We start from the raw sequence: 24,224 nt of genomic DNA, 5'->3' as shown, positions 1-24,224 counted from the left end.
GGGGTATTTCTCCAATCACAGCACCTGGGTGGCTTAGTTGGTTAAGCGTCTGGCTCTTGGTTTGATCATGACTCAGGTCAAGATCTCATGGTTCCTGAGTTTGGGCCCCACATCAGCCTCTGCACTGATGGTGTGGAGCCTGCTTGGAATTCTGTCTCTCTCTTCTCTCTCTGTCCCTCCCCCACTTGTGTGTGCTTTTGCATGCTCTCTCTCTCACACTCAAAATAAATAAACAAACAAAAAAAAGATTTCTCTGGTCAAATATGCTCAGGAAATCTTGAGTCACAGAGAGCTCAAAGGTTTCCTTACCAAGGCCCATACACACCACAACTTGCCAAGAGGCGGGGTAGGGGACTGCATTTTCCATATCTGACTGCAGAAACCAGCCTCTTCCCTCCCTTGCTAGCATTCTGAGGAATCTGCTCTGAGAAGGCGAGCTCTGGCCCCAAGATTTTAGACACCAGAGCCAACCTATTGTGTTTAAATTAGTTCTACCTTAAATAGGCTTGGTGGCCTTGGGCAAGTCACATAACCTCTCTGAACCTCCAGTTTATCTATGTGTAGAAGGAGTCAAATGACATCTACCAATAGTGCCATTGATTTTGTCGCAAAATGAGACAGACTGTGAAAAGTGCCCCATCTGTAACGTGGCTTTTCCGATTCAGAGGTGCTGCTACCCCATGTCCCCTGAAGGCTGGCCAGCAACGTGTCCATCTTCCTGAAAACTACTCTTGGAGATGAGGCACTGGCCTCTTTTCCGACCTCACCCGCTGTTTCAGAATTTGGCATGTGTCTCGTCCTGTTGCTCAGACCTGAAGAGTCCCTTCCAAGGGCTGCCCCACCGGGCTGTGTCTGTCTGTGTCAGTCCCAACAAATGACAGTCACCATTGAATGAGGGAGAGAGAAAAGAAACAGTGAGACAGCAAAGGTCACAGAAAACAAACAGGCAGGAATGAGGCCGGGCCAGAGACAGGAAGCATGACCTTCCTGAGTCAGACCAGGCTTCGCTTCATAGGAGGAACATGGCCTTGGGCAAGTGAAATAATCTTCCCAAGTCTCACTGTCTCCATTTAAAAAATAAGGATAGGGGCGCCTGGGTGGCTTAGTCGGTTAAGCGTCCGACTTTCGCTTAGGTCATGATCTCGCGGTTCGTGGGTTCGAGCTCCGCGTCGGGCTCTGTGCTGACTGCCATCTCGGAGCCTGGAGCCTGTTNTATTGCACCGCGTACAAAACCTAGCCCAGAGCAGGAACTCAGCAATAAAAGTAAAAAGTGAGCTAAGTGTTCTTGCTGGAGCTAAGAGGGAAAAACAGAATGTTACGATTCTCAAATCCAAGTCTCTGATTTCTAGATTAGAAACTGGGTATCATATTCCTTCTGAGGAAATCGAAAAAAAAAAAAAGGAATATACACAGGGCTGAAAGTTTCATTGCCTACAACTGACTTCAGATATGCCCAATGGGTGGTGGTGGATGTAGCTTTCATGCTGCCTGAGAGAGAAAGAGAGAGAGAGAGAGATTGAGAGAGAGAAAGAGAGAGAGAGAGGCTTCTACCTGCTGAACTCTAAGAAGAATAAATTCAGCAATGGAAAAACAAGATTTCAGATTTGCTGAATGAGGACCTCCACCCTGACCATCCTCATTGACAGCTAGAAAGGCCACTTCCTTCAGGCAGGCCACCCCTAGCTTCCTCAACCCACTGCTAGGTTCTTCCTCACATATTTGTTCACCTACTGTCTGTCTCCCTCACTGCAAGGGATGTTCCAGCAGACGGTGACCCTAGCTGTCCCCAGCATCTATTACAGGCTGGCCCAGGGCAGGCTCTCTGTAAGTATCTGTTGAAAGAATGAACGGATCCCACATTAGTTATTTAATAAACATGACCACTCAAGGATTTATAGTCCATTAAAACCAAATGAAGACCATGAGACCAGGAATTTTTAAAAATTAGCAAGGTTATTTATAACTCAAATGAACAGCTTTATAGCAAATCAAGGAAGAAAGTCAAGAGAGGTTTGGCAGGAACCAACTCAGCATAAGCGTGATCCCTCTTCCCATTTAGATGTTCTAGTCCTGCCTCCTAATGATTTCCTTATCACTCCCTAAATTCAGCAGCTCTGCTGTGACTTAAGGACCAAAGCCGAACTCCGTAGCAGGAGACAAAAGCCCTTGTCCGTCCCCTCCATCATCACCTCCTGCCACTGCCTTCTCCTATCTCCCACTCCGCCATATCCAAACTATCCCAACGTGAACTTCGAGACCTTGACAGGCACCTCCTTCTCCCCCTTGTCCGTGTGGTGAACTCCTACTTGTCTTTCCAGACCCCCCTTGAAGGTCCCCTCTCCTGAGAAACTCCCTGGTTTCTCAAGAGAGAACGAATCAGTCGTCTCCTGTGTCGGCCTGCTTAGATTAGCTAGTGCCACATCATCTGCTTAGATGTCAGTCCTTCTCTGCATCACAAACTTCTTGAAGGCAGGAAATCATGCATACTTCTGGATTTCCTGTGCCTGGCACAAGGTATACCCTCAGTAAAACATATATCAGAAAAACAAATAAATGAGTTCGTGACCACTGTTACACCTTCTATTCCCCCATCACTATCCCTCCCAGCTGATGACCTTACAACCAATGAGAAGAAACTGCCGGGAAGGTTCTGAGGTAAACTTTATGCACTTTATGGAGCACCTAACATTGCCAGGCACTATCTTATTCTGTAAAGTTGGTGCTGGTATGCCCATTTTACAGATAAAGAAATTAATACTTGGGGTTGCCTGGGTGGCTCAGTTGGTTAAGCATCCGACTCTTGATTTCAGCTCAGGTCATGATCTCACAATTCATTAGTTCGAGCCCCACATCAGGCTCTGTGCTGACAGTGCAGAGCCTGCTTGAGATTGTCTCTCTGTCCCTTCACTGTTTGCTCTCTCTCTCTCAAGATAAATAAACTTAAAAAAATTTTTTAAAGAGATTGTTTCCTCCAGTTTTAGTAAGCCATGAACTTTGATGTTGGAATTCTTCTTTGAGCATCTAAAAATAGACATTCCTAAAAAAGAGAGAGTCAACACGACAGCAGCTGGAAAAAACTAAAACATTAAAACCAGGAAGATCTGTATATAAATTGTAGTTCTGCTGATTACCAGCTCTGTGTCTTGGGCACATTGATATATGTCTTTGGACTTCAACAAACTCATTCTGAAAATCAGGATTATTAGAAAAATTAGACAAAATGTGTCAAAGATGTGCACACGGTGCCCCCTCCCTCAATAACTGGTAACATAACCTATACCTCACTTAATTGTTTAATTAAATTTTAAGATCAGCCATTTGCACATATGTAGCCCAAATTAGCAAACGAGACAAAAACAGTTTTAAACATACTGATGAAGGGGGCGCCTGAGTGGCTCAGTTGGTTAGGCGTCTGACTTCAGCTCAGGTCGCGATCTTGTGGCTCTGAGTTCTAGCCCTGCATCCCGCTCTCGCTCTCAGTGCAGAGCCTACTTCACATCCTTTGTCTCCCTCTCTCTCTCTCCCCCTCCCCCACTCACGCTCCGTCTCTCTCAAAAATAAATAAATGCAAACAAATGTTTAACACGCTGATAAAAAGCATCAAGTAACATTTTTTTAAAAATGTTTTATTTGTTTCTAGGAGAGAGAGAGAGACAGCGTGAGCAGGGGAGGGTCAGAGAGAGAGGGAGTCACAGACTGAAACAGGCTCCAGGCTCTGAGCTGGCAGTCAGCACAGAGCCCGACGCGGGGCTCGAACCCACGAACCGCGAGATCATGACCTAAGCGAAAGTCGGACGCTTAACCGACTAAGCCACCCAGGCGCCCCAAGCACCAAGTAACATTCAACTTTTCAGAGCTCCAACAGAAAATATTGTCTTAGGTCAGTTGCTCAGAATGAGACCCAGAAAGGAGTGTCCTGGACAAGAGAGCAAAGAAAGTCCCCCAGGAGAAGGGGAGGCAGGAAAGGGAGGAAGAAGCGGCCAAGAAAGGCTGCAATTTCAGGTGAGGAAGCAGCCTTGGTCTGATCCTGCAGGGAGCTCTGCAGTGTAAATGACACCAGGAGCCTGCGGAGAATTTGTAAGTTAACCCACAGGAGCTGACCCACAGCCCTGGTCAGTCATCAGCCAAGGAGGGGTTGAGGGAATGGGTTGGTGGGTGCTTACCTCTCAGCCACGTTCAGCTGTATGCGTGTGCATGTGTGTGTGTGTGTGTGCATGTGTGTGTGTGTGTGTGTGTGTGTGTTGGGTCAGGGAGGAGCTCTGCTAGCTCAAGGCTTGCACTCTGAAGAATGTTCCAGGTGCCAGGTCTCAGAAGCAAACATACACAGAAGCCAGGCTAAGCTCCCAGGACCAGTGAAGGGAATCTGAGCGTGGCTGGTGGGGCACAGACAATATCAGCGACATTAATCAAGGGAATTTCATGGAAACATATCTGCATTGACTCCACCTTTCAATCACCAGCATTGATTGGTTCACCACCAAGTGACGTACACTTAACTGTAAATACATTCATTTTTCTTTGGCAATTTACAAAGAACTAAGTTTGAAGCAAATATTTCCTGAGAGGGTAAAATTTCATTTTGAAGTTTTGCCCTTGGGCATCAAAAAAAAAAAAAAGAAAAAAAGAAAAAGAAAAGAAAAAAAAAAAAGAACAAACTCTTCCACCTATTACAGTTGTGATTTTCCTGAAGGAAGTTGCTGTCAGTCACAGGTAGGGGGCATGGACCCTGCTCAGGCAGAAGTGACTGAGAAGGGGAGGTGGCCAACTCCTCAAAACACCCGGAGAAAAACTGGTAGCAACACCCCTCAGCTCTTTCAGGTGGGCATATTCATGTAACCATCCACACTGCTCAGAGAATCTGGGATGCTATTGACATTGCACTATGTAATCCATGCATTTGGTTAACCCAGATCTATAGTACAGAAATCAAAGACTCTGCTTTATCCAAATAAATTCTCATAATTAAAAAATATAATTTCCTATACCTCAATGCCCATATCTGTAGAAGGAAGACGCTGACCTGAAGATTTCAGATAACAGGGGCTTGATGGAAACAGACAATTGGTTAGGTAGACCGAGTGACAAGATCACCTGAAAATTAACTAATGTATTATTATAAATTATATAAAAACATGAAATATCGAAATAGTTTTTAAGTAACACACGCAATTAATTTGTTAGCGTTGTACATGGTTCAATACATACACCCCTTTTTAATGTTTATTTATTTATTTATTTAGAGAGTAGCAGGAGAGAGAGAGAGAGAGAGAGAGAGAGAGAGAGAGAATCCCAAGCAGGCTACAAGCTTTCAGCATGGAGCTCAACACAAAGCTTGATCTCATGAACCCTGAGATCATGACCTGAGCAGAAATCAAGAGTTGGATGCCTAACTGGCTGAGCCACCCAGGCACCCCCACATGCCCCCCTTCAAAAATCTCCAATTATGTGTAAAATTTGGCAATTTGTAACTGAAAGCAATTATGTCAGCACATCTGGAGAACCCGGACTAGAGTAGGAGAGTACTCCCTACAAACACCATATAACCTGATATATTAAAATAAATGTCATGCAACATTTCCAAGGGGCCCAATAGAAAGACAACACTAATTAATGGGCACCTCAAGTTTTCACACCAAGATAAGAGCTCCAACTTTAAATAAATAAAGAGCAAGTGACCGCCATGGCTGCCACCAAGGGACAGAGACTGTTTACCATTTCAAGGACTCTCAAAACACCACAGGAGCTCAGGAGAGAAATGGAAAATACGTGAGGATGCAGGGAAGAGGAGGGAGAAGGGACACAATGTACCCTAAGAATGACTGTCTTCCTCAGGCAGCATTCTCAACCATTACCACAGTTACAAATACCTGCGATGATCATTCAAGGTGAAACATTTGCTCAAATCAGTGCTAAAATAAGGAACAAGGCTACTCAGACTTGGCATCTCCCACTCTTGGCATCTCTGTCTGATTATAATTCTCCAGTTTCCCTTCCATTGTTTCATAACTGAAAAGAATCTGATATGTAGTATAAAATGCCAAACAGAGGAAAAACAGAGAAGTCAAACCAAAATTAATACCGCCCAAGAATCGATGCCAATGAATGGGATTATCCAACACTGTGGCCATTGTTTTCCATTTGTAGGTTTTCACTGTGCAGGTCTGCACATGGCAAATATGATTTTTTAAATTTTTCTGATAATATCTGGGTTAGTTTCTTTGAATTTGCTATCCCAAAGCTCATTAGGTGATGGTTAAGAAAATAGACTGGAATACATATGTATTACTGGGCAGTTCATAAAGAGGATGATCTACCTGACAATAATGAGGGCTGCCCAGGCCTTATGGGGTCTGATGCAAAAAATTCTGCTTCACACCACCCAGGGCCCAAGACAGGACAAGCGGTTGGAGGAAGAGGAAAGAACTCCCCAAAGGTGGTAGACAATCAACTACTTCCTAAACAGAGAATAAGGTATGAAGCACCAAGAAAGACAAATGCATCTAAGGAGATCTGGATAAATCTGTCCACCCCAACACCCCACCTCATGGTGATCCAAGAAAGGAGACTGAACCAGACCACAGGATGGCAAAGTACTATTAGTAATGTGCTGGGAGGGTAATAAGCAGGAAAATCAAGTGCTCTCTCCCTCTCTGGAAATGCACAAGCTCAGAACTTCCAGCCCGACTTCAAATGCGAGCCTGCCTCTCAAGCCAAAAGGCACACATGGGGAGAACATGGGTCCTCCTTAACGTGTATTCACTATGATGAAGAGACACAAGGTCTTGCTCACTCCGAAAATGCATCCTTTGAGTTCTCAAACGCTGATGCTGTCCTCCCAATAGAAACTGGGACTTCAGAAAGAGGGGATTTGATGCAAAGTGTATCAGCCATGATGACCCTTCTCTTAGAGGGACCTGGGCTGCATAAAAGGAATCAGTGAGGCTAGAAGGATCAGAAGGAAAACTCAAGACACCCACTTCCGGTTGCCAAGTGGCCACAGTCATGTGCTCACCAACAACCACATTTCTCCATGACGGTGTGATGCAGGGGCAAATGCAGACAGTGAACAAACTTGGCAAACCCTCAATTTCAGGTGCGTGTGTGTGTGTGTGTGTGTGTGTGTGTGTGTGTGCATTTGGGTATGAAAGTTGGGAGAATGGAAAGTGGTGGGGAGGTCATACTCCTGAGTCAGATTCACATGAATCTGAAGGGAAATCTTCTGCACACCCTTGTGACATGAATGTTTCTCCCCTACCCTCCAGCGATATCTTCCCTCATGTCGTCTTTCTTTACCAGAAACCAATTCATTATATTAACACATCACTGCTGCCTCCACTGGAGTGTTTTACATACACTTACACAATGTAGGCCTTGTTCTTTTCCCTTCCACACCATGACCCCTCATTACACAAAAGGCCTGTGAGTCCCTACATGAGCTGCATTTTTGCCACCCTTTTGTGGTCTCTCCTACTGCTCTCCCCACCTGCACTCTGCTCCAGCCACACAGCACTCTGCTGCTCCTTCAACACGCAGAGCTCACCCTGGGCTCCGTGCCCTTACATGTGTTGTTCCCTCTGCCTGGAATGCTGTTCCCTCAGATACTAGCGTGCTCACTCCCTCACTGCCCTCGACTCTTGGCTCAAATGTCATCTTGACTATTTATAAACGGCGAACCTGCCACAATCCTCCTCTTACCTTGTTCCCTTTATTCATGGTGTTTGTCATTACTAGTAGATTACATCCATATTTCTTTCTCTGTCTTTCCTGTCTCTCCTCCATTCGAGTTTAAGCTCCATGAGGCAGAAACATCGTTCTGCTTAGTATTAAATTTCCAGTGCCTTAGGGTAATGCTAGTCAAACACTCTTTTGAAATTTAAATTATTTACTTAACATTTTTTATTTCACGTTTTTAATTTAAGCCCTATTTTAAACAATATCATGAAACCAAGAGTATGATGCACTAGGTATATTTTTTTCTAATCAATATTAAAATAAACAGAGAACTGTCCAAATTAAAGATGTTAGCCCCTGAGTATCTGCTAAAACCATCTCATTATCACTGATAATATACGGGCCCATCTACACAGTATCACCCAAAGGCAATGGATAGCAGTGGGAATACAGGCTAGGCACGTCCAATGGTGATACATACCAGTGCAAAAGCAATGAATTTGGCAAGGAAACAAGTGTTATTTATTCTTAATAATGTTTCTTAGTTTCACAGCACAAAACATTAAAGTTGGAGTCAGAAGGCCTGGGTCTGCCACCAACCAGCTATGCACCCTTAAGGCAAGTGGCTTTAGCCCCCTGGGCCCGACGTCCTCACCTCTGTAATAAAGGCTTCGAATGATTCATAAGCCCGCTGCCAGTTCTCTGTCTTTATTCTACCAATCACTGCAAATATGCAGGAGGGAATCCTAAGGCAATTAATGTTATTAATATTTAATATTTAATCATTGTGATAAAGAAAAATAGAACAATTCCACAATATCTTTGCTCAATATCTTTGCAAAACAGAAAATAATATTTCATAAAATAAAGTAATATTTTTGATATAGTTATACTGCAACTATAAATCTTTTCTATACTCCCATGACCCTTCCCAATATAGGTGGTTGGACACAAAACAACCAATGCCTCAAGGAAAGGTTATCCAGGTAGAACTGAAATTAAAAAATTGAAATCCCTGGTCAAGGCCAGAATGTTCTTGCTTTTTTCTTTCCCCCCAATGGAAGGTAGTATGTATAAGGAAAGGTTGATTTTTAAAAACGCCATTCTGCAACCCTTAGAAATTAAGTAACAATTTCAGGAAAGGACCAGAGCTAGATACTAAGCCCATTAGGTTCAAGTTTTGGGGGAAGAGGATATTTGTTAGATGCTGAACTATCGGTCCAAGAATTCCTTACCAGTTGCAAAGAAAAACTTAAATTTACAAGGAAAAGATGTGGTGATCACCTTCTTTGAAAAGTAATCCATCTTCCATGAATAGTGTGACAACCTGACATGATGTGCTTCTAAATGAGACACAATGTAAAGTGCACAGCATCTCTGTGATGGCGGTCTTCCCAGAAACATTTCCCTTAAACCCAATTGAGCCTTTGGAAATAAGTTCCAAGCCAAGGAGATATAGGGGATAAATGACACGTTAAAGAATCCCGCAAGAAAAAAAATCAGTTACACAGCCAGAATGCAGGACACCTGGTTGGTCCTTCAACATGTCAATGTCAGGAGGAAAAAAAATGGAGGCAGCATTCTAGATTCAAAAACTAAAGAAGTCTGGGGGCGCCTGAGGGATTCAGTCATTTAACAAACACTCAGCTCTTGGTTTCAGCTCAGATCATGATCTCAGGGTTCATGGGTTTGCATGAACTTGCATCTGTGCTGACAGCGCAGAGCCTGCTTCGGATTCTTTCTCTCCCTCTGTCTCTTCCCCTCCTCCACTCATGAGCACATACACTCTCTCCAAAATAAACACACTTAAAAAAAATTGAAGAAGCCTGAGTCCATCTTTCTGGGAAGACCTACAAAGGTGGCCAGGAGGCTAGAGCAATCCCAAGCCCGTAAAGGCATGAGAGTAAAAATTAAATTGCAGAGGGACCAAGGGCCAGTTTCATAGCATTTCCTGCTCCCAAAGTCTCAAGGACGCTCCTGCAGAGAGGTGTGTAGAGGTGACAGAACCTAGTTAGGAACACAAGATGGCACGTCTGTGACTTGCCTGAATCGGGAACCTAGGGCACATGGAAAGGTGGGCAACACAGCCCGCTACCACCATGGAGAAGAAATGACCCACGGCCACAGATACACCCCCTTCCACACAGTGGCATGTCACAATCCCTGAGGATTTAATCCTACATGATCCCACATCATCTGCACCATCGTCCAGAAACTGAAATGCAACCTGAGGAAATGGAAAGGCGAAACCAGTGTGAGAGACCCTGACTTGGCAGAAAAAGCATTGAATTTTCTGTGATTGCTCATAACTGTCTGAGATTGAAATGCAGACACTGCATTTCTTATGTTCATAATAAGGAGATTGTGATTCCACAGTGGGGTGGGGGGAAGACTGTCTCACTGTCTCATTATGCACCAAAATAATAAAAGATATCACCAGAAGTACATGGCAGACTCTTCTAGTGAGTGTGTGATTGTTTTCGCTGGTTTTGTAACAGGACCATAAACTCTAAACCTGGACGGTAGATACCTTTCAGTTCTGTACTGTTATTTCTGGTCTTCACCCAATTTCCTTTTAGGGATGGTCCAGGAAGTAAGTGTAGGAAAGGCTCAATTTGGTGATTGACTCTCCTCAGGTGTCGCTAAGAGACTAACATGGACAATCATGACTATAAATAGAAACACCACCTCATTCTCAACATTCTCTGCTCCCACACCACCCCTACTCCTGAACTCACACCCACTTCTTGCCTTCCACCATCACTGCTCTGGGTGGAGAAGGGATAAGACTCATCTGCTTTCAATTCAGGGTATTAGCTTCTTAGTACTAATGACTTAAACAGAATAAACAGAATAAAGACCTCTCTCTCTCCTCTCTCTCTCTCTCTGTGTCTCTCTCTGTCTCTGTGTGTCTCTCTCTTCCTCTCTTCCTCCCTCTCATTCTCTCTATCCTCAGATCTCTAAAGCTTCTGGATGATCACAGAAGAAGCCAATGACTTCTACTTTTGCTGATACCCTGAAGAAACCACAATCTCCCACTCTCATTGGTCTGCTCAAGCCTCGGCTTCTCTCACAGGAAATTCAGGGTCTTGGTCTATGGATATAATAACATGGATGAACATCGGAACTATAAGGAAGAATTTATGTTCTCCAATATCCCTCTTTTCATCTCTAGCAGGCTGTAAACACACCAAAAGTTAAAGCCTACTTTGGGGGTGCCTGGCTGGCTCAGTTGGAAGAGCACGCATTTCTTCATCTCAGGCTTGTGAGTTCGAGCCCCACATTGGGTGTAGAGAGTGCTTATAAATAAAGTCTTAAAATATATTAGAGCTTATTTTTGTTAACAGAACTCATTTTCACAGCTGTAATCTCCTCCATGCAAGAGGAGGCTCTATGAGTTCTGAGGGGAGGGGGTTTCTCCCCCATCCCACTCCTAACTTCCCTTCCTACAGTAAGTGCCTCAAAAAACAAAACAAAACAAAAACTAAACTAAACAAACAAAAAGCCTAGTAAAACATATATACCCAATCTACCAATGAAAGAAGCGACTTCTCATAAACCTCAAAACAATTTGAACAGGTGAATCGTTCAACAGACAACAAAATTAAGAATTTGCAGTAATTCATACCTAGTGTCTTTAAAGAGTGAAAGGCTTAACATAAACATGTTTCAGCATCTTTACATTAATAATGCATGTCCATATACTGCAGACACATTATAATTACCATTTTTTCTATAAACTCAACTAATAAATAAGCCTGAAAACACTAACATACTGTGTATACACATGGCACATTTTTCTGCAACTCAGACTCAACATAAACTCAGACAGGACTCTCTCCATAAGGTTTTCCTTAATGATGTATTACTATAACCTAAGTCTGAAAAATAACTACCTTCTATGGAATTAGTTCGGTGAGCCAGTATGAAACTAAGCACTAATTTAATTCTTGTAATCACCTGAAAGATGGTATTATTTCCTCATTTTACCAAAAGAGGAATCTAAGACTTAGAGAGTTTAAAAAAATCCCCCCCCCCCAAGATATGGTTAGCAAGTAGGAGATCTGGGATTTGAACCCAAGCCTGCCTGATTCATGAGTCTCTAATAGTACATTCCTCTGTGCTCCTAGGTTTGAAGACTGAAGAGTTAGCAGCTCACAAACATGAAGGATGTGCAGAATTCAAACAGACTGTTTTCCAAAGTGCCACGGGACAATTCTGCTGATTTAGAGCTAAATTTATTCCCAGAGTCATTCAGTCTCTTTGCCCAAAATAAAGGAAGATAAAATCAAAGCATATGTTAGAATTTAAGCCAAGCTATTATCTGTCCTCTTCATAAATTCTGAAAAGCTTGTCCACCAAAAGCAGATGCTAGGAATCAGGAGGAAGAAAACCAATGGAGAGGGGAAGAATGTAAAATTAGGGAGCACAGAGATGTGGAAGGGCAAAATGAAAGGCAGAGGAAAAAAAGAAAGGTTAAAAAAAGAGAAATGGGAGTGGGCAGAGAACACCCCAAATAGCCTGATTTGAAAGTCCTTTCGAAAGTATACCATGATTTGTGTGAGAAGGTCAATGTGAGCTTGACACAGAGTTTACGAAACCAAAGAAAGGAGAACACTTTTTCCTGACTTTTAAGTACCGAAGCTAATTTCTTAAGGGATCCTTTATCTTTTAGTGAAACACTAGGAGTGTGGAAGGTCCCTAAATGATACTGGGGCACTTTTGATAGTCCAGGAAAGATATTCCCCTCACTGAGCTGGGGGGAGTGGGGACACCCAAGTAAGGCAGGTCATTTAAGTTCAAAGTCATTTGCAAGGCTAAGGGGTGAAAAGCAGGTGCTTCCTGTTTCCTGATGGACCTAGTTCCTGAAAGTTCTACACCCATGTGTTCAATCTGCTGCTCTTTGCGCATCTTCTGTCCTCACAGAGACATAACCCAAACGTTGACCCTAAAAAATGGAAGACAGATTGGAGAGCAGACCCTCACTTCACAAATATAAGGGGGAAAGTTTTGCATAACATGCTCCAAGTGACAGAAAAGGAACACTTGAGCTAATTCTTTTTTCCAATAAATTTGCAATCTGTCAAATTACCCACAATTCTTTCCACTGGATGTCTTTTTTGAAATATCTGAAAATTTTAATATAATCAACAAAGTTTGTTCTGCTAAGAGATCGTGAAAAGATACTTTGAGTTCAATCTGAAGCAGGGAGGAGGGCAGTAAAAAAAGATTCCTGTGAAAACCTACATTCTCTGATACGATTTGGTGAAGCTTACACTCCTGTAAATAATATGAGACCCAACAAAGCTCATTATTTACTTTCCCAAACAGTTAAATGCTAAGTTTTCCAGTTTCTATTTTGTTTGATTAGGGGCTTTCTGATTCCAGAAAGTTAAAATAATATTCTTGGTCTCTCTGAAAATGACACACTAAAATTTGTTCAACTATCTTTATTCTATAGATCTCTGGGATGGGGGAGGTGGGGAACAGAGTACTTGACATCAATTTTAAAAAAAAAGAATTTCAGAAAGATTAAAGAGCTAATTAGGGCGCCTGGGTGTCTCAGTCGGTTAAGTGTCCGACTTCGGCTCAGGTCATGATATCATGGTTTGTGGGTTCAAGCCCCGTGTCAGGCTCTGTGCTGACAGCTCAGATCCTAGAGACTGCTTCAGATTCTGTGTCTCCCTCTTTCTCGGACCCTCCCCTGCTCACGCTCTCTCTCTCTTATTTTCTTGCAGAAATAAATAAAAAACAAAAAACTTTTAAAAAGAGATAAGTTCACACACACACACAGACACACACACGCACATGCACATGCACACAGAGTAAAAGAAATATGAAGAAGAATGTTTTAGAACCTTAGAGAGGAGAAGGCTTCCTTTTTTATTTATTTATTTTTTAAATATTTTTTTTAAATTTATTTCTAGAAGAGAGAGAGAGACAGCGTGAGCAGGGGAGGGTCAGAGAGAGAGAGGGAAACACAGACTCCGAAACAGGCTCCAGGCTCTGAGCTGGCAGTCAGCACAGAGCCCGACACGGGGCTCGAACCCACCAACCACGAGATCATGACCCAAGTGAAAGTCGGACCTCAACCAACTAAGCCACCCAGGCACCCCAAAGAGAGGAGAAGGCTACCTAAGCAAGAAGTGAAGCTTAGATGAAAAAGATGGGCACATTTGCTTCTATAAGAAGGTAAATCTTTTGTTTACCAGTAGACACTATTTTGTTTTGAGAGAGAGAGAAAGAGAATGAGCAGGGGAGGGGCAGAGAGACAGAAAGTGAGGATCCCAAGAGCCTGATGCACGGCTCACTCACGAACTGTGAGATCATGACCTGAGCCAAAGTCAGATGCTTAACTGACTGAGCCACCCAGCTGGCCCTACCAAAAGGCACTATTAAAAAAAAAGGTATAAAAAAGCATTACAACAACCTATATAACCAAGAAAAGATGAACATATATGGTTTATAAGGTAAGTCAGCAAATCAACGGGCAAAATTTCTTCTCATGGGTCACCCGATAAAGATGTTTTACCTTGTTATTCATCAGACTATCACTTTAACTGAACTAGCAAAAATATAAAAGATTGATAATCACTGATATGGGTGAAAGTATAAACAAAGGATACCCTCATCTACTACGGGTTGAGAGTATAAACTGAGGAAGCATTTATTCAAGATAATCTATCAACATATAAAATACACACAACTTTCAGCAATCCATTCCAAGTATCTGTCTTTATATGTGAGGCATTATTTGAAATACTTTTCTGAAAACATGGTATGAACATAAACTTTAAAACATCACAACATAAACATTAAAAGGAAACAATAGGAGCACCTGGGTGACTCAGTTAAGTGTCCGACTCTTGATTTTGGCTCCAGTCATGATCTCATGATTCCTGAGTTCATGCCCCAGTGTCAGGCTCTGTGCTCACAGCACGGAGCCTGCTTGGAATTCTCTCTCTCTCCCTCTCTCTCTGCCCCTCCCTCTCTCTCTCTCTTGTTCTCTCTCAAAATAAATCAACTTAAAAAAAAGGAGACAATAAATCACAATTGGTCAGTAATAGTAACCCTAACAATTACTTAATGCCAGGAACTTTCCTGAGTGCAAATATACCTACACTCAGTATGTCTCCCAACAGCCCTATGAGGTGGGTACGTAGGGTGCCCCATTCTGGGTAGAAATACTGAGGCCAGGGAGGATGAGAAAGTTGTTCAGAGACACACAGCTTACACCTGGCAGAGGCAGGTTTCAGACCCAAGGAACCTGGTGGCAAACAACCGGGAAAGAGTACAAAATAGAATGCAGGATACACCCAGGAAATTGATTTAGAAAGATCCACAAGGCAAACTTACCGTAAACCAGTTGCAGCCTGGGTTCAGGATTACAGTTCCTTTATGGAACCAAAAGTGAATCTGTTTGATTATCTACCTAATAAGTGAAGCTACGGGTTTTATTCTTTACATAATATATGCATTCTGGATGATTCAAAAAGGTTCTCCCTCACAGTGGAAAGGGGAGTAAGAGAGGAGGGTCAAGTGCAACCCCACTTTTGGCTGCGCATGATTTCCAAACTCCTTGAAACTGTGACAAACAAGAATGCATTCATGTGTTACTGTTATGATTTTTTAAAGTTATTTGTCTTTTAAAAAAAAAACAGTGGGGGTGCATATGGAAAACAGTTTGTCCCTCCAGATGTTTCTACAACTGTGTTTCTGGCTTTGGAACACATTTTTCCTTCTTTTAAAAGTTGATCCAAATATCTGTTAAAGTCGACCTCCTCAGCTTTCCAGAACTGCTTTCAGTTCATAGGAAAGGCTTTAACCTTCACCTTCTCTAGCTTTGGCTCCCCCTATATGTTTATGACCATTGTTAAATAACCCAATTTTGGGGTTGCTGTCGAAAGACCTTTAGAAAGATCTTTAGAAGATGATGTACACGAGGAGAAGCAAGCCGCAGACCCTGAAGCTGGAGGGAAGGGAGCCTGGCTCTGCATTCTCAGGGAGTGCAGTTCTTTGGTCAATTGCAAACTGGAAAATATCTGCAGCTCCAAGAGGAGAAAATGAGGGTATGTCCGTGGTTTACGCAAGGGCAGGGGGCTGTGGACGAAATTTGCAGGCCATCAACCCTGAATGAGAGAAAAGGCTCCCTGTCCCAGTCCCTCCTGTGGGAGTTCTTTGGGTCACCTGGATATATTTACCCCAGCAGGACGAAGGAGGCACCGGTACTTGGTGCATCAACAGCTATGTGGACTTCCTTCGGGAAATGCAAGGAACACAGAGCTGATGGTCACAACAATCCCCGCCAGGGTGGCAAGTCCCAAGGCCCCTCCACCCTTTTGGCTCTCTCCTACTTTTTCCAGGCCTGCACACCATCAATGCCACCAGGCCAGGCGTCCAAAGCCGCGTGATCTTGGAAGGCCTGGCAGCCCTTGTACCCCCTCCCCGATCCTCCCGTTTCCCCGTCCTGCACACTTTCCACATCTTCGGTGGAGAAAGGAAGCCAGGCAGCAACATGAGAACTGAGCATGAGGCTTGGTCACAGCGCAAATAAGAGCATGCAGAGGCCTGGTTGCCTGTTCCTCTGGCAATACGGGGGCTCTGGAAAAGTCCGGAAGCCCTGTTTCAGTGGAAACTGAAATCAAAATAAATCAGAGCAGCCTGCAGAGAAAGGGGGTAAAATCATGCATTTATGCATAAGGGTATGGACACAGACATAGACGTAGATCCGTGTTCAGCACACGTATAAATAATCCGCATGCAGATGACCAAGCACCAACAGAAGACCTTTATTTGGGGCTTCCGCGATTACGGGAACCAGTTATTCAACCAGAAAGCAATTGGGTGGTGGAAAGACACAAAAATGAGCACGGAAAAACAGACTGGGGTAAATTCTACCTCCTAACATTTTTATTGACAAAGGGCCAGGAGTCTATTGAACACTGGCAACATGAAGTCTAAACTATATTAAGCATCAATGAAAGATTAATTCTAGGTGAACACCGAGACAGAAGCCACCCTCAGGCGCTGCCAGCTTTAAAGCTGGACAGAGACACATCTGTCGAGGCCATACATTCAAAGGCAAAGAGGCAGAAAGTGAAGATGCTCGTGTGCAAAATGGAAAGCTGAAGTGAACCCCCCACACTTAAACAACAATAATGGTTTAAAACGGAGTGTGAAGAGGCACCTGGGTGGCTCAGATGATTAAGTGTCCACTCCTGACTTTGGCTCAGGTCATGATCTCACTGTTCGTGAGTTTGAGCCCCACCTAGGGCTCTGTGTGATAGCAGGGAACCTGCTTGAGATTCTCTCTGCCGCTCTCTCTGCCCCTCCCCTGCTCACTCTCTTGCTCCATCTCTCAAAATAAGTAAACTTTAAAAAGTAAATAAAACAGTGTATGAAAACCCACAAATCCTAAGAGAAAACCTAGAAAAGTGACCTCCTGTCTAGGGCCGTTAGTTATCTGTAATCATCGAAGAAAGGAGGGGGCAGGGAAGGAGGGGCTTTGACCCCTTAAAAACTTAGAAAATCTCTGAGATCTCTCTTTAACCATTCACATATGAGGAGTCCTCCAAATATTAACTGTTTCCTAATTACCAAACTAAAGTCAATGAAATTAAAAATTCTCTGTGATCATTCAGTCAATTAATACTTATTGAGGGCCAATCTGAATGATGGACAAGACCACTACCAGCCCTGTCTCCACGGAGCTCACAGTTAGAGGACTCCATGGGCAAAACAGCCCCATCAGCCTTTGGTGGCAGCGAATCGACGGAACAGAGACTAAACCTGAGGAAGCTTCCAGTCACATAACCTCACCTCCAGAGGACACCACCACTCACCAGTTGTATTCTAAAATCTAGATTTAACTCCCATGTTTTTTATGAAGAGATCACCTTCCCATGGAAGTAATGCCATCAATAACGTTTGGGTCCTCAGGTCAATCCACAGAGCTTGAGTTTCCCTGTATTCAGCTGCACTGTGATTTAAAGAGGTTTCTGGTTACCCCGGGGCCCTTCCAATCAACAGGCTTCATGGTTTATGATCCGGAGGCTGCTACTGTGATTGAAACAGTTGACACTGGGGCCTGAAGTTCACGATGCCGGGATGGACGAGAGGCTGGAAATGCCTGGTGGGTGGGCTGGCTGCCTGCCACGCTGCGCTCTCAATCTGTCTCCAGGACAAGGGAATTGGAACAGAGGTCGAATCTCCCCAAGGTGCTTAGAAGGGCACGAATTACACTTGGAAGAGCTCATTTGCACATCACTCGGAACAGAGCCATTGGCTGTAGCCAAGGCTATGCACATGTCACACTGTTGTTACCGAGAAATCACCACTCACAAATTTCCTGGTTATTTCAGGAGGTATAATCGTGGTTTTACATAGTCTTTCCTTTTCAAGGCATACCATTTTTCAGCAGTGATCCCAGCTCTAATAGCATTTAAAGTACATTCACTTCTATTAATGTTTAAATACCACTTTTCATGCAATTTCATTGGCCCTCATCCCCCTTCTAGACCCACCAAAATTATCAGCTCAGAATCTGACTAGTAAAACAGTAACTTCAGCTCAGGTCCTTTATGTTCAAACCATGGCACGGAAAGATGGGAAGCTAAAAATAGAAAAAGAAGGTATTCTAAATAAGACTGTGAATCTCCAAGACACTTTCTCTTTAAAACAATGTTATTTATGTTTGGAAATAAGGGAGTGAAACCTACGACATCGTAGCTACTGCCTGAAGGAAGTCATTTACTGGCTCTGGGACACGGTGCAGCAAGATCTTTCTTACAATTCATTAAGGATACCCTTAGGGTATACACGTTCTGGAAATGTAGGCACTTTCACGGTAATCATCCCAAATTATCCAAATAAAAATACTGTTTCAGTCTTCGTGCTGGAGTCTCTACATGAAATACAATCTTCTTTGAAACAAATGTCTGCCGTTTACTCTCTTCCGCCACTGCGCTACACAGAGTATGCGAACGTTTATAGATCGTGTGTCTGTTGTTTTCCTCACACAGAGCTGGGATGGGGTGCCTCCTAAACACTGTCCCTAGGGTTTCCCAAGTTCCTGTGCAGCTCCCTGTGGAACCTCGACAAACTTTCTCTCTGAAGAGCCCATGAGATCGAAAGTATGAGGAAGTATGGCGCTCGTATCTGACTCTCCAGTAAAACCCCTGCTTGGGGACATCCACTCCAAGTGCCTCTAAGGAAACAAAGCACCTGGTCAGAAGGAGGAAAACAGAATGCCATGGTGGCTGGCTGACAACCAGAGGACAGCAGCTTAGCCTGCACCTAGGTGCCAGCTGAACACAAGGACCCAGAAAGGTCTGCAAAGCAATGCCCCTCCCCCATCTTATCCCGCAGAAGGTGCTAGCTCACATTGATCCCATAGAATGGTGATTCCCCGGGAATTCTTGGGCTGTAGTAGTATCGGCGTCCCTTGGGAACTGTTAGAAATGCCAAGTGTCAGGCCCACCTCAGACCTATTAAACCAGAAATTCTCAGGGTGGCCTAGAAATCTGTATTTTCACAAGCTCTCTAGGACTTGTGGATACAAAGTCGGGTTTGTAGGAGCGCCTGGGTGGCTCAGTCGGTTAAGCATCTGACTCTTGATCTCAGCTCAGGTCATGATCTCAGGGTTCCTGAGTTCAAGTCCCCTCTGTGCTGACAGCATGGAGCCTTCTTGGGATTCTCTCTCTCCCCCTGCATCCACCTACACTCGTGCATGTGCGTGCATGTTCTCTCTATCTCTCTCTCAAAGTAAATAAATCAACACTTTCTAAAAACCACAAATCTTAAAAAAAAAGTGTCAAGTTTGTGAACCACCATTATAGGACTAATTAAAATCACTGTAATATGGTCCCTCTTCCAGGCCTTGTTTATAATTGGAAAATGAGAGATTTTCCCTCCTCCAAAAGAAATGTCAAGAATCAGCAGGTCAAGGAAAGTCAGGAGGAGATTTGGGGGCTTTTTGAGCCCCAATTTACCACTACTCCTTCCTGTTTATTTCAACTTTAGAGATTTTGATCATGGGCACCTGTTGGGAGCCATTCTGAGCCCACTAGTCAAGAAAACTCCTGGTGAGGTTAAAGCAAATTTGCACGGTCGCTTGCCAATCAGATGATGACCAATATCCACCCCCCACTCAATTATTTCTGCTTGAGCACTGACCCCTAAGGTACCTTGCTGATCAATATTGGGAGTGACTTGTCCCCTTATTCCGGCCCTGGTATGATTATTGCACCTTGTGAAGGAACTTATTGTGGGAACTTCTTCTTTTGATTATGGGAACAGACATCGTGTCTCTAGAAGGTCCTGTTTCCCTCCATATTTTCCCTTGAGCTATAAACAGGCTAATGACCCTTACTCATAAAAGATTGACCTTTACATGTACAATTCTGTTTCTACCGTTGCATTAGTCCAAGATGTTCATACAGCTCAACATGCAAATCAACTAACCAAAAATGTCTTTCATGCCCTAGCTATTCAAGAAATCATAAAAGTAGACACAAAGGTAAATGCACTCGATGAGGCTATTCTATGTATTGGAAATGAGCTAAACTCTTTAAAGGTATGGCTGGCTCTCTGGTGCCATAAAGAATATAACTGGAAAATCAAGTCTTGCCCGCAGACAAAGAGCCTGACTTAGAGAAAAGGAACAGATAAGGGCAGAAGATAAGTTAGTACATACACCTTTGCTAACTGATGGTGTAGAGCAGCCCCTTCCCTAAGGCCTACTTTCCACAAACACCTTCCCTTACCCTGGCAGCTGTGATGAGGATGGATAAGAGTATCTACAAACCTATGACTTAATCTTAGTGTTATTATAATGTGAACACCTTGTTATTTTCTTAGTTACTCAACCTCACTATAATTGGGGCAGTTCTGCAAGAAGACTTCTGTAAAACCTGTTTCTGTACATTTTCCAAAAACACCTTATCACAAAGAGCTATCCATTGTAAAAATTCCATTTCCTGATGCCATGTTAACATTTGACCTATAAATAAAGACACCAAAACCGACAGGAAGGAGATCCCTGCCTGATGATCAGAAAGGATCTTGGGGCTCTCTCACTCTCTCTCTCTCGCCGACACCGTCCATCCTTCAGGGACCCCTGGACCTGCCGGATCCAGCCTCCGACAGGCACCAACAGAGAAAGAGGAGAGAACGTCAGAGATGGTTCCACTCCACCCCTGAGCCCAGTGTGTGCTGGAAGTCTTATTGCTACATAAACATCACTTCCAAGTAAGTAAGCAACATGAATAGCGATTGTAATGAACCACACCGATCAAGAAACCCACCCCGTTGTCTCTGACACAACGGAGCCACCGCTAAACCTTCACAGCTTTCCCAAGTTAGTGGCTATTTGTAAGAGGCCACACAAAATTCAACAACCTATTAGTCATACATAGGTTAAAACATCAGAGCAAATGCTTTTCAATCGCTGAAGCTCTTGACTGTTTATACAACAAGAACATTTAAACAGATTTTCCCCCTAAAATGAATTTATGAATTTTCAGTATTCTCAAAGAGACACAGGGTCTATTCTTTGGACAACAGAGCCACCAATTTTTTAATCGAGCACTAGGAATCTTTCCATTAAAAAAAAAAACACTCATTCACAAAGCTTCAGGGTATAGCCACAGGTTATTCTGATTTTGCTTCCCAACACAGTTCAAATCTCAGAAGATGAGATGTATAAAAGCAGCAGCAACAACAAAACATACCACAGAAGGTCTGGAAGTCAGCTGTACAGCAGTGAGGACCTTTCTGCGCAAAATACACAGGTTTGTACTGTACCTAGCCTACTGCCACCAAGCCTTGCCTGCCTTTCTGAAGCCAAAGGAAAACTCAGGCACTATTCGCCTCTAACTCAGGCACTATTCACCTCTACCATTATTAGTCACTTGATACTCAGGAAACCAGTTCTGTGTCTTCTGGGACAACTATCCTCATTGGAAAGTGGGTACTGCTGTGTAATCAACATTATTTTTGCCCTGCCTTGATTTGTAGTATCATATCCTCGTTGCTATTTTTTCAGCCTTAAAACCTACTCATCGTAAATCTAACTGCTTCTCTCTTTAGTGGTAATTAGCATTAGTCATAAGCCAAAAATGATTCCACATAAGAAATAAAATAAACACAACCCTTCTTACCTTTCATGCCAAACTTGGAGTGTCTTGCCAACTTCAGCAGAAACAGCATCACCAGGAGACAAAACCCCACCACAGAGGCAATTACTACCACAGCATAGACCTAGAGGAAAGGAAGGGAGGGCGGTCATGACCTTGCTCATCAGTTCCTTACATCCAGATGATGGGTATAATGATGGTGACAATTTATATTTGCCACTTGTCCTTCTTGGAACTTTGTGTCTATCAACTCCCTTATTCGTCAGCAGCCCTCCAATGAAATATATAGGTCTTATTATTACCCTTACTTTACAAATGAAAAAAACGTATGTTAAAGCTTATAAAAATATCAGTGTAATTGCTATTATAGAGACACAGAGATCTATTCCTCTCTCCCCAGCTACGTATCCTCCTACTACCTTCCCTGAAGAGAAAACAGAGAGTATATGAAACTTGAATGACAAAATAGTGTTATTTCTGAAGCTGACGAAAGATACAGTGGGGTTCATTTTGCTATGCTCTCTATCCTTATGCATGTCAGAAAGTTGTCCATCATACAAAGTTGGCTGTTGAGGCTCTTAGAAATCAGAGTCCCCTGGAACAGTGAGTAGGCCCAGAAGGGAGCAGGAGGGGTCCCTGTGAAAGCTCATGAAGTTGTCGGCTCATGATTTGTACACATTTGTGCATGTACAATAGAGGTCAGTACAAGCGGGGTTTTTTTTAAGCCTAAAAATGTAATTGCAACAGGTAGATTATACAAGTAGAGAGAGCAGATGAAGGTGTATGTGAATCTTACCACCACCCTGAGCGAGATCACAGAGGCACACATGTGTAATGCTAATGAAGTACATATTAACATTTGAGAAATCAAGAAGGAAGCAGGACAATGCATCTCCTTCCATTCCTGCTGCTCAACCCAGAGTCTTGCTCCCAGGAAAAGTGTGACCTTCTAAACCAGGAGAAGGCCAATTTTTGCTGTAAAGGGTCAGACAGTAAATGCTTTAGGCTTTGGGAGCCATACAGTCTCTTTTGCAACCTCTCAACTCTGCTGGTTCGAGTGAAAGAACCTATAGACAACATGTAAGTAAATGGGCATGACTGGGTGCCAATAAAACCTTATTTACAAAAACAGATGGCTGTAGTTTGCCGACTCCTAGTCTAACCTGTCTTGGATGTCCACGTTTAATTAAATGCTTAAGCTTCTTTGTTTCATTTAATCTGCATAATAATCCTTAGGACAGATATTATTACCTCCATAAGTGATAATCATTAATGCTGTTCACCAAACATTTGTTTCTCCCTGTGTTTCTCATTGTAGGATTCCCTTCCTGGCTTCCTCATGGTAAGGTGGGTGCATGTGACCAGTTCTGGCCAATGAGGTAAGACTTCTATCCCTGACAGCGGAGGATTTCACTGTTGCTGTGAGATCTTAATCTTAGACGGAAGCAGTGCTTCTCAACCAGGGATGATGCTGAGCCCAGGGGACATCTGTCAATTTGGGATTATCACAATGGTGGAAGGGTGTTACTAGCATCTAGAAGGTCAAGACCAGGGATGCTGCTAAACATCCCATAATGCCTAATAGTCCCCCACAACAAAGAGCTATTCATCCATAATAATAACATCATAGTGCCAAGGCTGAGAACCCTGCTCTCATTGCTTCTTTATCTGGGCCTTAATAAATGCTAACTTTCCATTAACAGATGCCTGTCCACCTAGTCCTAGAATGAGGACAAGGCTGACATAACTCCCAGTCAGTACAAATAGTGAAGACAGAAATAAACCTTTGCTGTTTTAAGCCACTAAGATTTGGGGATTTTTGTTACTGCATAGCTTATGCTGACTGATGTACTCATCTCAGAGTGAAAGGCAGTACAGAGTAGAGATTAGGAACATGAATTCCTCATGAGTTTGAAATTTAGATTAACCACTTATTAGGTGTTTGACCTCAGGATTACTTAATCTCTCAGCATCTCACACTCCTCTTGTGTGAAACAAGGAATATAATCACTCTACCTAGCAGGTTCTTTAAATCCTCAGTGAGTTATGCATATAATGGGTTTGGAACAGAGTCTACTACAATGGATAAGACATTAATTTGGCTATGATGATATGACAGATTTACAAAAAAATTAAATACGCCACCCAAGATCACAGTTTTCAAGCTTGGGATTCGAACTGATGTCTGTCTAAGCATAAAACCTGTGATTTATCCATGACTTATTCTCTATACTATTTCTCCAAAACACATGGCTGAGAGGGGAGGCAGGATAATACAAACACATGGTTAATCCTTCCATGACACCTGATCTGATGTCAGACAGGGTCATAATTAAAGAAAGCACAAATCACAGGGAAGGGCACACACCAAGCGCTTGGCCAGAGTGGAACAAAGGTGTGAGCATGCCCTCCTCCGGC

At 43.2% G+C, this 24,224-nt stretch overlaps 1 protein-coding gene across 5 annotated transcripts in view; it reads right to left on the bottom strand.

Moving 5' to 3' along the window:
• The window catches only part of NTRK2 (neurotrophic receptor tyrosine kinase 2), a 337,144-nt gene that overhangs the window by 238,393 nt on the left and 74,527 nt on the right, over positions 1-24,224 (bottom strand). For all 5 annotated transcript variants that reach the window (XM_077749483.1, XM_077749485.1, XM_077749486.1 and 2 more), the window contains one exon: positions 21,831-21,930. In XM_077749483.1, coding sequence (XP_077605609.1) covers positions 21,831-21,930 — 100 coding nt within the window. The remainder of the gene's footprint in view (positions 1-21,830; positions 21,931-24,224) is intronic.

The sequence above is a fragment of the Crocuta crocuta genome, unplaced genomic scaffold (genome assembly GCF_008692635.1).
Source record: "Crocuta crocuta isolate KB4526 unplaced genomic scaffold, BGI_CrCroc_1.0 scaffold99, whole genome shotgun sequence".
NCBI lineage: Eukaryota > Metazoa > Chordata > Mammalia > Carnivora > Hyaenidae > Crocuta > Crocuta crocuta.
The sequence above is the reverse complement of the archived record's forward strand: the minus strand, read 5'-3'. Positions and strand labels throughout refer to the sequence as shown.